This window comes from Anas platyrhynchos, chromosome 2 (assembly GCF_047663525.1).
Source record: "Anas platyrhynchos isolate ZD024472 breed Pekin duck chromosome 2, IASCAAS_PekinDuck_T2T, whole genome shotgun sequence".
NCBI classification, from domain to species: domain Eukaryota; kingdom Metazoa; phylum Chordata; class Aves; order Anseriformes; family Anatidae; genus Anas; species Anas platyrhynchos.
In genome coordinates, this window is record NC_092588.1 from 62,793,450 (window position 1) to 62,810,409 (window position 16,960).

Below are 16,960 nucleotides of genomic sequence, written 5' to 3' on the forward strand. Positions count from 1 at the left end.
TACTGGCAGCTAGTTACGTTCCATGTGGAATCACAGGAGCTGTGCAAAGAGCTGATACAGGATTGAATGTAAAATAGCCTGAAAATTTTGACCTGAAATCAGCATGATTTTTTAAAATATTTTTTTTCTGCAACTTTGGTGGTACAGCCTGGGTGGATTTCAGTTTTGGTTTTCAGTATGGGCCTGCAGAGCAGACAGTTGAACTTTGTTTTGATGCCATTTCTGGAAAAAAGCTGAAATTTTATCTCCAAATCTTTCTATTAACTATGTTTTAGAAAGGTTATATTTAGGTAGTAATAATGGGAAATATAGTACAGAGTTCTCTTGGAAGAAACAGGAACGGAACTCAATTTTGTAATATCTTTGTCCCTCACTTCAGTCATTCTAAGCTTTTAACGTATGAGTAGAGACTGTTATTTGTAAAAATGTTGCCAGCGCTATGCAGTTTTGGACATACAACTCTGTATTATTTCAATATTGATCCTTGTGGGTCCCTTCCAACTCAGTATACTCTATGAATATGAAGAGTTTCAGTATAGATTTATTTGGCTCATCTGTGGTTATTGTTTGTTTTTCTTTTCTTCCTCTCAGAACTGTAATATGGGACAAGAATAACATCACTGCACAGGGCTTCCAGGACATAGCTGTGGCACTGGAAAAGTAAGTCCTCAAGCAACTGAATGACTGATGAAGAAAGAGGTCAAACACTTAGATCCTGAGTGATCTGAGCAGCTGCAGTTTTCACTGCAGCCCCATGTGATTTAAAGATACTGAATGCTCTCAATTTTTGAGCATCAGGGTGCTTAATCTACAGGCAGACATGACTTCACATCCTTCAAAAGGATAAGAGGCTCTGTGGCTCTTCCATGCGTACACTGTTGTCAGCATTAAGAATGTTGAGTTCTGCTGTTGACGTTAAAATTTAACATTTGAGAATATTTTCCCTTTTTCTTCGTTCTCTTGTGTTGGTAACATGCAGAAATTCTATTCTTGTCAATGAATGAAGCTGTCTATAATAACAGAAAATTACTGAAGCATGCCTTTGTGGTCTGATTTTTTTTTTTCTTTCCCCCAGCAAGTTGAAACTAATAGCGATGATCTCAGAAAATGCAGTTGTTCATTGTAGTCTCCATGGTCTGGGTCCTCTTGCTTCCCTGAGCTCACTCGCAGTTGCAGCAGTTAGCAGTGATAGATGCTAAATGACTTTCATCTCTCTGCCTCCATCACATTTCTTTATATGTGATTATTACTTTTCTGAAGAGGGAAAAATTACAGATTTAAATTAAGCAGCAGTTGCAGTTGTTTCACGTCATTAAATCCCTCAGACAGGAACAAAGGGTCTCTTTAGAAGGTGAAGCTAATATACCATTGCTAGTTTCTAGACGAAATGTCTTGCAAAACTGTATAACTACTATAGGGAGCATCTTAACCCTCGGAGGGGTCATAGCTCTATAGAGCTTATAAAGTTACATGTTTTATGAAACTGCTGTAGTTAATATGCTTTGTTTCAAAATGAATTCAGTGGCACTGGTGGGGAAAATTATATAAATGATGTATAATTAAACAAATCATCTTGGAGTGATTCCATTGATAGTTGTGAATAAGAATTTGCAAAGGTTATTTGTCAGCTTGCAGACATTTTCAGAGAGCAATATCATGTGCGTTTGTGAGAAAGTCTGGTAGAAAAAAATATATGCTTATTTTCTGGTTAGCATCAACTTTATGTTTCTGTTCTGAAGTGCTTGGATAAGTAACTAAATAAGGAGGGAGACATCCTAAGGCAAAAGCAAATAATCTAAGCAGGAAAAGAAATGTTACCGATAATTCTCTGACATAACACGTTGTTGAGGTGATGTCTCATTTATTTAGCTTGGAAGCTGAGGTCACTTTATGTCTCTGCTAACATTTAAAAATTATTAAAATCATTGATAATATCATAGCCTAAGTCACAAACAACAAAGGTTTAATCTTGCAAGAGAAGGACTGTCAATGTTGGCTGAAAACAATTAGCCTTTAAGCAATCCATCTCAAAGACGTATTCAGAACATCCTATGCCATATGTTTCCTAAAAATACACGAAACCAGCAATATTCTGCAGGAACGAACTGTTGCTCAAGATGCAGTGAAATATACTGAAGATGCTTGGGGGTGTGTTGTGTCTGTTTTGGTTTTTGTTCTTAACAAAAATAGTCATATACTGAACCACAAAAGAGAAGAAAACTGGGCTTCCAGAGAATGAGGCTGAGGAGGACTGGGAGGGATTCTAACAAACTTTTAACCAGATTGAAGTAATCTGAACATTTTGTTTGTTTGTTTTCTCTCCCCACTCCCCCCCCCCACCCCCCAGCTTTTCTTCATCATCTTAAAGTTGTGTGAAACCATTATTCATTCCTGTGAGGGAATTTGGCCATTAACAGATTTGCCACAAGGGCATCCCAGACAGCTGACTTGAACTGAGAGGGGTTTCTGTAGAGTCCTCTAAAAGTGTCTATTCAGGAGAGCAGTATACATCCTGTTCAGCCTGGCCATTAAATATGGATTTGTATCTCAGTAATTTTGATGTGGAAATGAGTATGTGCTTGTGTGCTTTGCAATCTAGAGCCTACTCTGTCATAGAACTATGTGATATTGCCCCATATTTATTTCTGAGAAACTTGTTTGCACGGACTGACTGAAGAAATAATTTAGGCTCTAAAAGCTGATATGAAATGCTGGAATCGAGTAGAGAGCTAGAAATCCTTCCTTTTTTCAGTGTTACAAAATTCACATACCCAAGCCTGCAAAACAGATGATGTTATTCTCATAAAAAAAGAAAGGCAGTAAAATCATGGTGCTGCAGCAATGAATGTACGTCACGAATGGTGCAGGAGTTACTCCAGGAGAAGTAATGTGAGGAAATGTAGGACTATTGTCGCATATGCTGTATGTTAGGGAAGAAACAAATTTTTAAGACATCCTTTCCAGTCACTGAGTACTTCCCTGAAATGTAACATTCTTTTTATGTAGGTGTTTTGCTGAGAGTATTTATGAAATTACCGAGCGTTATGAAATTACTGGATTATTGAGTCGGTAGAGAAAGGTGCTCCATTTAAAAGAGAGAATTAGAGTCTTTAAAAAAAAAAAAAAAGAAAAGAAAAGAAGAATGGAACAATATTTGGGGAAACAGAAAAATGGAACGTGTTTCTCTAATGATCAAAGTTGAAAGCAAGCTTTAAATTCTTGATATTTGTCCCTAAGAGCTGCTTCATTTTCAGATGCAAACAGGCTAGCATGCCAATAGTGCTGCTTGTCCAAAGGAACCATTATAGGGCCTTCCTTAGTGGTCTTTTAAAGTTCGACCTCTGTCCATGAAGTCTCCTCGTCTTTCATTTCTGTGTGTGAGGGAGAGAGAGGGAGCGCTAAGCTTTTGACTAAATTGAATTTAGCATATGATTAGTAGCATGAGGGCTAACAGTTATAGATTTCAGTGAATGTGATGTATTAAATGTCAAACAGCTGCATAGATCCTTGGCAATCTACCTTGTTTTTTTCTTTTTAAACAAATAAATGCACACTGCACCTGCCAGGTAGTATCAGGCAATCAGCAACTTCTGTAATTATTCTCTCTCTGACACTTTGTTCTGGATTAACCTGGCAGGCAGCTCAGCACCACACAGCCACTTGCTCACTCCCACTGAGTAGGATGGGGGAGAGAAGCAGAAAGGCAAAAGTGCAAGAACTCATGGGCTGAGATAAAGCCAGCTTAATAGGTAAAGAAAAAGCCACGGGTGCAAGCAAAGCAAAACAGGGAAGCACGAGGAACAGGAAAGGCCTTGGTTCTGCTCTGCAGCAACTGAAACAGCCCTGTGTTATCAACACTGTTTTCCTCACAAATCCAAAACACAGCACCATACCAGCTACCACAAAGAAAATTAACTCTGTCCTGACCAAAACCAGTACACATTGAAAATTAGTCTCCATGTTGATGGTCAGCCAGTCATTCCTTGTTCTGTATTACATGGAGACGCACAGCAGTGTCTGTGTAGTAGATGCAGTTCTTTTGAAGGAGAAGACAACTAGAAAGAAGAGTTAATTTTTTTTGGCTATGAATAATGTGTTCACATTGGGGAAGAAAACTGGAAGCCTTACCTAAATATGCAAGGTAAAATGTTGAGTAGTGTCAGTGAGGAATCAATGGGATAGGTGGTTCAAAAGTCCTTCAGAGAGTGATGTTTTATGTGGCTAAGCAAGTGGTGGGATAGGAGTTGAAAGAATATTGGAGATAGTTAAGTAGTTAAGGTGTCTGTTGTTAAAGCTAGTGCATACAACGAGGGATCAGTCCTTTGAAGTCAATGGAGTAAGCTCACTTGAAACTGTCATCTGTAAGGTGCTCAGAAATAGAGGCCTCTAGGCGTACATAAGGAGCTCTGGAAGGAATAGAAACAGACGGTTTGCAGGATGTTTGCAGGCAGCTGAAGGAGAAGGAAGAGGTGTTTGCAAACGGTGAAGGCTAATTGAAAACAGGCAGAATAATTGCTTTTCCAGTTTTTAAGAACTGCTTGCTTTTTTTTTGCTCTTATTGAAATCTAAAAGTATATGGACATACCACTGCATATAACATGATAGGCTTAACCATGCTAGTCAAGCTATATTCTCAAGGTTTAAACACAATTTTCAATTGACAAAACCCTATCTTTATTGTATTGCAGCAGATGGATGAAGCTATGGAAATATTTTGCAAACAAATAAGCAAAATACAGGGAGCAATTGTTTGCATAAAGCAGTGTGGAGATGCCGCACTTGTTTTGCCAGCTTTTATTAAAAATTCAGCAAGTGTCTGCAATTTGTTGTAAACACAAGGAGCAATTAAATACTAAATTTTTTCAAAACTCAATCTCTTGGTCACTGTTTTATCTATTACTGAATATTTCCATTTAGACTTAGATCTGATAGAATTGCTAGTAGGCACTGAGACTTTCTGTTCTGTTTTGATATAGGAAAAAAATAATCCAACCTTGTGGGCAAAAGCACAGAGGACAGCATGACCTTTAATTGGCAGCCACTGGGCACTGGCCATTTAACTGTACTTTGTGCTTTTTTTAGATCTCCACTTCTATCTAGTGGCAAAGAATAAGCAGAAAAAAAAGGAGCATACATGCCTCCAGATAGTCCACTTAAAATGTGAAAGATAGTCTTAGTACCTTCTATTGTCAGGCTAGTTGCGTCTTCTCTTCTTCTCCTAGTTCATTCTTCATGAAGAGATGCAGTAATTAGGCTACGTTTTACTAATAAAGACTTTATTTTTATTTTTTTTTATTTTTCTTTAGGAATTATACTTTGAGATTCATGCCTATACCTATGAATGATGCTTCCCAAGCACTCAAAACAAACCCTGAGAAAACAGAAGAGGCACTGCAAAAGGTATTGCCTATACCACCCCCATAAAGAAATAAAGCCAATGCAAAAAAAAAAAAAAAAAAAAGTAATAATTTTAAGTGGCTGTGATTTCATGCTTGGCTGAATAAGAATTCTTGGCCAGTTTCATTGATTGTTTGATTTGCATGAGCATATGTGTGGTAATCAAGTGCTGCAAGGCATGTAAATCTTTTTATTCCAAAGTGCTTGAAGTGAAGGGGTGATGGAATGCAATGGTGTCGTATCAAAAAGTCAAACCAGTGCAAGCTAGACCTTTTATTTCTGTACATCTGAGAGTCAGAGTCAGGGAGAGTCAGAAGCAGCCATATTTGTTACAGATGTGCATGTTTTTATTTCCACATGCACAGAATTCATGGTATGCATTTTTTCCTGTTGGGGCAGAAGAAGTGCAGTCAGCTCAGCACAAGACAAAGGATGCTCTTAAATTTGGGGGAGGATAAAAACATTTACTGCCTGTGTTTTATACTGGACGTATAAAATTCACACACTGCATTGCCATAAATGAACAACTGCACCAACATGTTCTTTTGGATGAAAGTGGTGTTTACAGCACGTGTAGCTGTTCCACTTGCACGGGCTGTACAACTCCCAGCTGAGTTTTAATACAGTAAATCTTGCAAGCTCCAGACGAGCTTCTTGCTCAATCAGAAAACATACAGTTCACAAGTCTTTAATGAGTAGCTTTCCCTCAGCCAGGGTAGGGTCATAAAAACCTTATAAATAGTTCTCACAGACAGTTGTGATTAAAAAGCAAATGCCTATGATCCTTATTAGAAAATAAATTGTCAGGAAAGTGATTCTCAAAGGGAAAAGTGCTAGTAGTTAGCCCCTTTTTCTTTGATGCATGAAAATTATCTAAATTCTGCCTTAAAAAATCTGGATCATGGGGGGTGGTTATATTTCTTGCATCTTGTTTAATGTAATTATAGATAAGTTCATGTCTGGAATGATAAATGCATCTCTGAAAAATACAAATTCTATGTGTTAATTGGCATTACATACAAAGAACATTTTCTTTTGTTCATTTCAAAGTTGCTAACACTTTTTGGACCTCGATTTGTTTTAACTTGTGCCATTTAAGCTTCGTTTATACAATATGAAGCAGTTCTCTCCAAAAAAAAAAAAAAAAAAGACAAAGTTTTGTGGAGTGGTGCTGTGAAAGCTGCCAGTTCCCCGCAGGCAGGAACACCTGCCCACACTAGCTGAACTGTGGAGCCCAGTGTAGGGACACCTGAATTGACCAACTGGCATTTCAGGAGGGTTCACAAACTTCAGCACACCACAGCTTGAAAACAACAAGAGTGCTCCTGACCCCAGTCCACCACTAGACAACCATAGTAGCTAGCCTCCCCAGCTCTAGTATCTCCACAATTTACAGTGTGGATGAGCTGCATAAGCCTTGTATTACTCCTGAAGGCCTAACGGGGGGCATGGTCAGACTGCCCCAGTCCTTGCAGGTTAAGTGATGCAGGTTAAGAGGTTTCTGTCAGCCCCTGGTAGCCTCTACCTCACAACCTGCTGACTACCACACCTATCTGTTTCCCTTTTCTTCCTCTCAGACCAGTTCCATCACTGGAGATGGACCTTTAACAGTTTACTAGTTGGGTTTTGGACTTGACTGAGTTTGACAGAACCGGGTTAAGTGGTTGTTCCATGTCCCATTAAGCTGGCTGACAGTAGGTGGTGACTTACGGTGACAGTTGTGGTGGGCTGTGACCAGCGGCTGTAGGTAGAAATTACTTTTCCCTGAACAGCACTCATTGGTTGGTTAGCCCTAAGTAATTTTTGAACTGCATTTCTTGGATCAGTTAGGCACTTCTAGGTAATTTATCTTCTCTCAAGTCCATAGTGTTGTTTAAACCCTCTTTGCAATGGGACAAATGAATCTAAGGGTATCATCTGTCTTCTGTCATCGTGGTCTCTACAGCAACACCTGAAGGACAGATTCCCTGTAGATATTTCTCAAATCTGATCTACTCCTTTTGCCAACATGGCTTACTAAGTTGTTCAAACGAGATGACTAACTCAGGAAGCACTGGCAAAAGCACAGTGTTTAACGAAGTTTCACCAAGTGAGCGAATATTTGCCAATGTGATTATCCAGCATTGAGACACATAGAATAAGGTTTGCAGATAACAAACAAAATGATACTGAAGCAATTGTTACTGTTAGTCCCGTTTTCTGATACAGTGTGGATGAACTGCATGAACATTACTGTTGAAGGCCTAACAAGGGACACAGTCTGATAGCAAATTACAATCCGGAGTCAAATCAGTTTCCTAATCTGGCTTTGTTTTTTAGATAGAAAACTACTTGCTTCGTAATCACGAGACCAGAAAGTACCTACAAGAGCAAGCATACCGGTTGCAGCAAGGCATTGTCACTAGTACCACTCAGCAGGTGAGCACCTCATTCCTTGTTGGTACTTCTCTGGTTTTAAGATCTGTTTGGGGGACAGAATTATCTTGCTTTTCCTTCAGAGTAGCTTAAAGCAGAATGTGTTTTGCAGATGATATTTGGTTTCTCCAAAAAATAGTAATGATCGGTGATAATATTTTTGGAAAAGGTAGGTCTTATGTATAGTAGCTTGGTACTGTGTACAGAAAGACCCAAACTATCTCTGAGTAAACTATGGTTGGAACCAGGAACGGTTCATTTTGTTTGTGCTCAGGAGTCTGACCTTTTCAGCAGGCTTTCATTGTTGTGGCAAGTATCATCATAAGGCTGTGCCACTTCTGGTGCCTGAGTTAGATCCAGTGTCTTTGCATAGCACTGAGCTACCATGTATATATGCCCGTTGATACCACTGCAGCAAATAGCCTTAGAGCGTATGTTTGTCCTTAGACCTTCAAAATTTCAGGTATCACAGGAAGCTTTGCTTAGATGAATGAAGCAAAGGAAAGTGGAAATCTTCTGTGCTCTTTATATTGTGGACAAACGGAATGGCTTCCTGTCTAACACAGTCCTAAATACTGCTCAAAGTTGGGAAAATCTTTTGGTTTGTCAACAAACTACATCACTACCTAAGCACCTCCCAAACACCAAGTGGTAAGACAAGAGAAAATGGCCTTAAGTTTTACCAGGGGAGGTTTAGGTTGGATGTTAGGAAGAATTCCTTCATCCAACTTCACAACCCCATAAAGGATTGTGAAGTATTGGAACAGACTGCCCAGGGAAGTAGCTGAGTCACTATGCCTGGAGGTCTTCAAAAAACATGTAGATGTAGTGCTTAGTGACATGGTTTAAGGGTGGACTTGGCAGTGGTGGGTTAAAGGTTAGGCTGACTTAGATTATCTTAGAGGTCTTTTCCAACCTAAATGATTCTTTGATTCTAAGTTTGCTGAAGTGCAACATGTTCTTTTTTTCTTTTTTTTTTTTTCTTCCCCTTTTGGTAGTCCTCTTGAGAGTCCTATGAGAGTTTTCTGTGGTAACTCACCATTTTCTCAGTTCTAGTTCATTTTTTTGCCAGTATTCCTCAGGGCTTTTCTTCAACTCCAGTACACTGCTTAAGCAAGGTGATGTAAGTAGAATAAAAGTTGTCACAGACTTTGTCTTAAATTTACTCTTGTGTTTGCACCAGTTGTATTCCCATGCAAACGGAAGACTCCAGCATACTGGAGGAGGAAAAAATGGGAGCAGTGCTTGTTTTGCTCTTCAGCTGAGTCAAAAAAATTTCGCTGTGTTGTCTTAATTTTTGAGAGGTGAATTTTAATTCAAAATATCTTTTTCTACCTGCATCATTAAAAGTTAATGAGACAGAGTTTTATTACTACAGCCTGAAATTATATTGTAACCTCTCAGCAGAGAAAATGGTTCGTGGAGATGTATTGGCAGTAAAAACTGCAAGAGCAGCATCACTTTATTTTATTTTAGTCATTTTTTTTTGTTCCAATGCCATCTTTTTTCCCGTGTTAGTAATCTCCATATCAATTAAGTTTAGATCTTTTTATAGCTTGGTGGATTTAGTTGTGCTTTTCTCCCAACAACCACACACACAGCAGGTTTCAGTAAATGTAATTTATTATTGTTTCAAAAGTAGAGTAAAATTACTCATTTCTATATTAAATTGTGCTTGGTAGGGATTGATTTTTGCAAACAGTGTTAAAAGAGAGTTGGAAAAGATTCTGTAGTTACTATAGTGGAATTACGTTATTATTCCCAGAGTATGTTTTTTTTTTTTCAGTCCAGATGTCCCAGTGAGACCTTCCACTATCTAATAATTAATTAGCTTTTTGTACTTATACAAAAAAAAAACACCCAAAACTCTTTGAAGAGGAAGAGTCATGTGGAGCAGAAAAAGAGCATGCTGTGAAATTATTTCAGTTCTCATTGCTAATGATATAAGATGTTAGAACTCGAGGCTTTATATGATTATGACAACATGTGCACACAGATGTTGCTTCAAAATGTCAAATTGGCAATTTTACTGAATACTGTGTAGGCCAATAAAGACTTTTAATTAGTGTATGTTCCTGCCCTGTATCTCTTATTCAAAACTCTCTCTATATGTCAGCCAATCTATGGTCCTTCTTGTAAGGATACAGATAAAGCACCTGCCTTGTACTTGCAGCGTGTTGAATGAAATGTTACCAATGAAGATGAAGTTAGCTTTATCTCACAGTGAAATATCTGATGGAAACTTCTGCTTTGGCAGTTATAGTTTCCCTTGACACCAGGAATATTCACATTGTGAAAGAAATCCCCCAAAGCCTGCACAACAGCATTTTGCTTAAATAGGAGAAATCTCTGCTGATGTTTGTTGAATGGATTGTGACAGAGCTTTCTTTTAGTGTCTGAACTTCTTAACAATTCACCAACCATCAAAGCTAAGGCTTAGATATAACAACAATTGCAGTACTAAACTTGCTCTGAAAATCCAAACAAGACCTAAACTGGGTAACTTGTTGGTTATTTGCAGTTATCCTGGAGATAACCATGAGAGAAGTATGCCAAAGAATACTTTTATTTTTTTAATGGCAAAGTTTTATTTATTTTTCCACTGTTCAGGTGTGTTTATAAGAGATATGATGCTTTCTTTCAGTACCATTGATGTACCTCTGAGCAATGATCATGCATTTCCAGATCATTATATTGTCACTCCAAATCTCATCATGATAGTATTGATTTGCTACCTGGACTGAATTCAGCGTTCTGATGTTTTATCTTTCCTATTTCTTTTGTTCAAGTAGATGATTGACAGAATATGTGTTAAAGTGCAAGATCATCTCAACTCTTTAAGAAACTGTGGTGTGGATGCTGTACAGGAAGATGTCAAATCTGCAGAAAGGCTTATGCGAGATGCTAAGAACTCCAAAACAGTAAGCTTTTCTCAGCATACTGGTAATACTGAATGCTGTTCAATGTGTGCTTGCAGCCTTCTCTTTTCAGGGGGTTATAGTAACAGTGTGTCAGAAAGGAGTATTTTCTTTAGATGATCAGCTTTAGGTGGTATTTAAAGTAACAAAATAATTCTAATTTATAAAGACTTGGATTTACCAGAGGGGTTTCATCCTGTTTGTCCAGATTTGAAAACAGGTAGCAAAGAACCTACTTCCCAAAGATACTCTTTTTTGTCTTACAGCTCTTACCAAATCTGTACCACCTCGGTGGGGCTTCTTGGGCAGGAGCAAACGGTTCACTCTCCAATCCAATCCAAGAGACACTTGAATCCATGGCTGGAGAAGTCACAAGGGTTGTGGATGAGCAGCTTAAGGTCTGTGGGTAGCTTTTTTATTGTCTCTCACAACAGAAATAACGCCTGAGGTCTTCTGTTCATATTAAAATGCAAATATACCATACAGATTTTCATCTCTCCCTTCCTTCCTCTCTCCCTTTCTCCCAGTATATATATTTGTACTTAAGTTATCTCTTTGTTATTAGTTTCTTACAGGTTTGTGCCTTAATATCTGGATACTTGCCCAGTTGGAATGAAAAAATTAGTTTAGTGTTTGCAGTAGCAGAAGGAGCATATACTGTTTATATCAAATGCAATTTCCATGACAACAGACCACAGGCACCACATGTCCTTTCTGGGAATCTTTTAGGAGAGGGAGTGTTGTTGATTGCTCCTTAGACCCTCAGTAAAGCTCTCTCAAGCACCCTAAAAAATCTTATGTCCTGGAGAAAAGTAGTCCCTAGTTAAGGTATCCCACTGAAGCAAAAGCTGCTTTTCTGTAGCTTCCACTGCAGAGTTTTTATCCCAGTGAACACTTCTGAAGCTGGTGCAGAATTTCCACTGTAACTGTTAGGTTTGGATACCGTGTGTGTATTGAGAGTGCCCCAAGAATACTCCAGGCAGCTTTACAGGAAATCCTTTCACAAGTTTCCTGTCAAACATCAGCTCTTGAAATAGAGGTAATGGATCTGTAAATATTCCCATCTGTGAACTCAGCCAGCACTTGTGCAGTAACCTATATGTTCGGTTATGTTAGGCCTTACTGTATAATAAATAAAGAAGAGCCATTCATGCAGCATGTGAAGAGGCAGCAGTCCAGCAAGAAGGCAGGGTGGAGTAACTTGAGCAACTGATGGTATTTTTATAGAAGCTGATGAATTGAAAAATATGGTTCTGAGTCAATTCAAAGCAACCTAAGATTATGACTAAGCTACCTGCCTGTGTTTTGTTGCTGTATTTAGACTGTCAAAGAATCTGAAAGTACAGACTGAGATGTTCAGTTCAATCAACATAAAAATGCTTTAGTCAGTGGGATTGTAGTGAAGAACAATAATAATAACACATTACTAATTACTTTTTCTAAATTGAAAAGTTAATGGGGAAGAAAATGGTGCTGAATTTTTAGTATTTTCCCACTTTCCCCATTATATGAAATAAGGTGACAATTGTCTTTCACTTCCTTAATTTTTGTGGACGTGAAAGCAATTTAGCTACAGGATTCTTCCCAGTGTTGCTTCTGAGCTGTTACTGGGCAGGCATAGCCAGGTCTGCCCTTTGCATAGGGCTCACGCACTTAAATAATTCCTGTGCATTTTGGAGAGTCTTAAAGAATAAAAGTACACTTCAGCATTTGGAATGTTATTTATAGTTCCTGGCATAAGACTGAGTTAATGGGCCTTTGATTTATGCTTTTACACATTTACAGCAAAAGGCACTTTAGTTCTACCATTCTAAACTTCATTTGTTTTTATGATTTGCAGCATCAAAGTTTAAGTGTCTTACAAAAAAAACTGTAAGGTCATAATGTTCTTTGTATATTGGAACACCCATTTGTATTAATTTTACACAATGTTTTTCTTTTAACTACTATGGTGATGCAAAGTGATCCACTTTGCATGGTGGAGAAAATGTTGAACACAGAATAAGATTATTTTTTAAAATTATTTTTCATTTATTTAGGCCATTTCAGAGCATTGTGTAGGTTTTATATATATGTGCTGGGGGTAAAAACCTTTTTATATGCCGTAAGTGGAGTTTCAATTTTTAGCTTCCATAGCAACCAGAGAGCCTGGTTCTGGAAAAGATTGTTTGGAAATTAGGTAAACGCAATGAGCACTTTTCAGGCAAATAAGAGATTTGTAAGTCTCAAAGAATGGAAGTGAAGTGAAGGGAGAAGTAGAATAAGGAAAAACAACATCTTGGAGTGAGTTGAGTTTGGCCAAAGGAGAAATAATAGCAAGGCTCTTGCATTTCTCTTCCCCTGCTGGTTTCACTGTTGACATACAGAACCCAGAGATGGTTTATTCAGTAAGCAAAGGCCCAAGAGAAAAATGTTAGGCAAGACAAATGGTGCTTAAGCAAAGGGAAGACTGTAAAGACAGAATGAGTGTTTGAACTATTTTTCCTCGGTTCCATCTTGGTGCAACGGATTTGTTGGCTCCATTACTTGCCCACACTCCATTTTTTTTTTCTCTAGATATCACCAGCCTTCAGTCCTTATACTCACCTTTTTATTTTTAATTATGATTGTTAAAGAGTTGTTAATTGTGATCAGGACTTCATTTTCTTCTTCACGCACACCTGCTGACTGACACTTGTGGCTTTCTGACTGAAATATTTGCTACTCCACAGTCATTGCTGTTAACTGTGAGTTTCCATCACTGAAAGGTTCAGGGATGGAAATAGTGAGCAGAGAAAGTTTTCTTTTTTGTAAATTAGTAATATCTATGTGATAAGTCACCAGTTGAAATCCACCAATGAAGAAATTTTGCTCAGCTATGTACTTAAAAAAGACATTCAAACTCTATTTAATTTCTTAAATGGCACATTCTCTGAGTATTTTGAGTAAAGATTAATTCTGAAATCACCAGTAACTTTGGTCTTTTGTCCTACTTCCCACTTAAACCTTCAAGCAACTTTTATTCACATGATCCATTTTGAAAGATCATGCTTAGTCTGCAGATGCAATTAAATAAATCAAGTGTATAATTTTCATGATTGTGGTCTTTAGGGGAGGGTCGGTGTGATATATTTTTTTTCTCCAGGATAGACTAAAAAATAGCATGGGAAAAAGTGGATGTGTCAGTAATTTTCATTAGTTTCCTTGGCTCAGTTGTCTCTGCCATTGGAGTTCGTCATCCTCCATGCGGATATGGTCACAAGGGCTTGAAAGGCCCTTCATTAGTGTTATGGTCCCAGAATCTGCTTGGGGATCAACAGAGGGAATGTGGAATGAGACCATGAAGTGCAGAGAGCTTGGGAACCCAGAACTAACCCCCATACTAGTTGTAAAGGCAGTTTTTGATTCATATGTGGATGGTTGTGTGAGGGACTATGAAGCCCTCACCTGCACCTGTTGTGAGGGCTCTTTAATCTTCTAGACAGAACTGGGTTTTGGAAAGGAAACCAGTAGGTGATCCAACCAGATTTAAACCAAAATTACCTTTTCTCACAGGCGCGGGTAGATTAGGTAAATCCAACAGTAAGTAGATACACACAGTGTAGTCAAAAAGTGCTTCATAACTCACCTTCACTGAGGTACATATGAAAGATTTTTCTAAGAGAGAGTCTGAGTCTGTTCTATTCCATCAGCAGAGGAGACCTTACTTTAAGAAAGTTGAGAGGGTTGAAGGGTTACATAGTCCTGTTTCCAGAATACACATTATCTTCTGTCCTGATTTGGGTTTTTTGATCAGTTATTTAATATATATATATATATATAATTAACTGAATCTACTTCATTGTGGAATTCCAAGTACGTGAGGTCCATACATTATAAGCTTTATGCCCCGTGTAAATCATATTTCCAGCTACATCTTAGTATATATCTATAAGTTTGCACAGCATCCCAAGTTCTTGTGTGTCCTTTCTTCGTGAACAGATGCCCCTTGAAAAAAGGGCAAGTCTAGTGCACCGATGAAATTTGCCAGTTCAGGGCAGAGTTTAGAGCAAAGGCTGGTACAGCGGAGGAGCCTCTGCTTGTGCAGCATGTGGTGGGTGCATAAGGGCAGCTATTGTTCTGACAGTTAAACACAGAAAAATGTAAATGTTTCGGATTTGAAAAGGCAAACAAGTACAGTTATAGGTAGTTTTCAAAACAAGTATGTTGTTCTTCCTCAGCTTTGTTTTCTAAAAGGCCTTTTATATTGCCTCTGGGTTGCAAAATGGGTTAGAGTTTAGGAAGTAAAGTTGTAAAAATAGCAAGTCTAGAAGTATCATAGTGCTATGCAACAGAGTAATGGTATGATCTAACTAATGAAGACATCCTTACCTGATGTTTACTTTTGCTTACTGTGCCACAGACGCTCCTTGAATCCATGGTGGATGCAGCGGAAAACCTTTGCCCAAATGTAATGAAGAAAGCTCATATCCGTGAAGACCTGATAGAGGCCAGCACTGAGAAGATTTCCATCCCACGCACTTTTGTGAAAAATGTCCTTTTGGAGCAATCTGGAATTGATATCCTCAATAAAATCAGGTACTTGAGAAAGCTAAACTAATAAAATTGGCTATAGAGTTTGGAGAGGACTCTATTTTGAGTGCATGTGTGTGTTTGTGTAGTAGAAGAATTTTAGAATGCTTTTCTGAGTCACAAGACACTGTATTAAGACATTCAAAGAGCAGGAAATTGTTGTATGGGTCCAGTGAATTTAGTTCAGGAAATTCAAATATTTGGAATCTACAGGGATGTTAACTTGAGCATTAATGCATGTGTTTCAGGTTTCTTTAATAAAAGTTTGGGTTTATGCTACACAAATAACATTTTCATGACTGGTACATTTTTTTTAAAGCTGTTGATGTCCTCAGGTAGCACTAAATTACTGTAATAGAAGGAAATTGCACTTGTTTGCTTTTAGTATTGACAGTGCTTTGCCTGTTGCTGCATTTGGTCTTGCCCCGTAGCTATAGCAATCACTTTAAACCTTTTTTAGTGAGGGAGCTGTGCACAGCAGACAGGCATGAAAAACAGAATCTTGGATATTCAAACCGGAGCAGGAAGTTACTTTAAACAGCTTACAATTCCCTCTTAACAACAAAAAGAGGGAGAGAGAGAAAGGAGTGGCTTTTACCTGACCCTCTACCACATATTTATTTTCACATTAAATGTATAAAAGAGTACATATTTATGCCATATAACATGGTTAGCCTGTACTTAAACCTTTGCAGTTGCCATCAGTTGGCTAAGAAATCCTTTCTACATGATGGAAAAACATGTCATTTTGCATGGAGATGCTTATGTATTTACAGAAGAGGAAGAAGTGCTTATTTTTAAAAACAGTAAGACTTAAAATTTAGTTTTGCTGGGTGCAGCAAAATTGGCAGGAAAACGTGTTAAAGACTTTAGCTATGCCTTCAGAGTGTTTAAAATGGTTCAGGGAGTGATTTTTCTTCACTTTAATCCTATCAAACAAATCTGTCCTGAGACAGTAACAGTGTCCCTTCCCCCCTTCCACCTATAAAGTGAAGACTGTGGGGTGAGGGCAGTAACCCTTCCTGCTTTATAATATCTAAAGTCAGTATGAAGATAATGGAGGGAAATCTCTTCTCCACTCTCATTCTCTTCTCACTGTGGCTTGGTCATTAGACTACCTCTGTTGTATTGCATCACCTTTTGAAGGAGTTTCTTACCTTTCTTCTTCAGGCTTCCTGCAGCAATAATTCTAGCGCTAGACAGAAGTTGCTTTGTTATTCCAAAGCAACTCAATTCATGCTTAAGAACCTTACAATAAAGTTGTGGTACTTAAGAGGGTCAGCTGAAGCAGCAGACCTTGAAACCAAAGGCTCAGGAGAGATGGAGCTTCAGGCTGCAGTTCAGGCTTACATGCTTGTCAGCTGTAAAACCACCCTCCACAGCCTGAGCCTTTTGTACTCTGGCCAAATACGGGACCCCAAGGGAGTAATTCAAGGCACACATTTCCTTGATGGGAAGTTATTAGCGAAACCTCAGTCAAGTGTACTGATGTGCTGGTGTCCCATGTACTTTGGTGTAATAGGAATAGCTGACATGAAGCTTGCAAGACAGAAAGTGGTTGCTTAGGGCAAAAAGACGAAGCAATGTGTAACCAAGTTGTGATGGCAAAGACTGGAGAATCAGTGTTGTACAGTTGCCCTTCAAGTGGCAAATACAAAAAGAAGTTGAGGAAATGTCTG

General features: G+C 38.4%; 1 protein-coding gene across 8 annotated transcripts in view; it reads left to right on the forward strand.

The window, feature by feature from the left end:
* Positions 1-16,960, forward strand: part of CARMIL1 (capping protein regulator and myosin 1 linker 1) — a 183,478-nt gene that overhangs the window by 123,902 nt on the left and 42,616 nt on the right. For all 8 annotated transcript variants that reach the window (XM_072034847.1, XM_072034848.1, XM_038174389.2 and 5 more), the window contains 6 exons: positions 592-660; positions 5,307-5,400; positions 7,717-7,815; positions 10,605-10,733; positions 10,997-11,128; positions 15,112-15,287. In XM_072034847.1, coding sequence (XP_071890948.1) covers positions 592-660; positions 5,307-5,400; positions 7,717-7,815; positions 10,605-10,733; positions 10,997-11,128; positions 15,112-15,287 — 699 coding nt within the window. The remainder of the gene's footprint in view (positions 1-591; positions 661-5,306; positions 5,401-7,716; positions 7,816-10,604; positions 10,734-10,996; positions 11,129-15,111; positions 15,288-16,960) is intronic.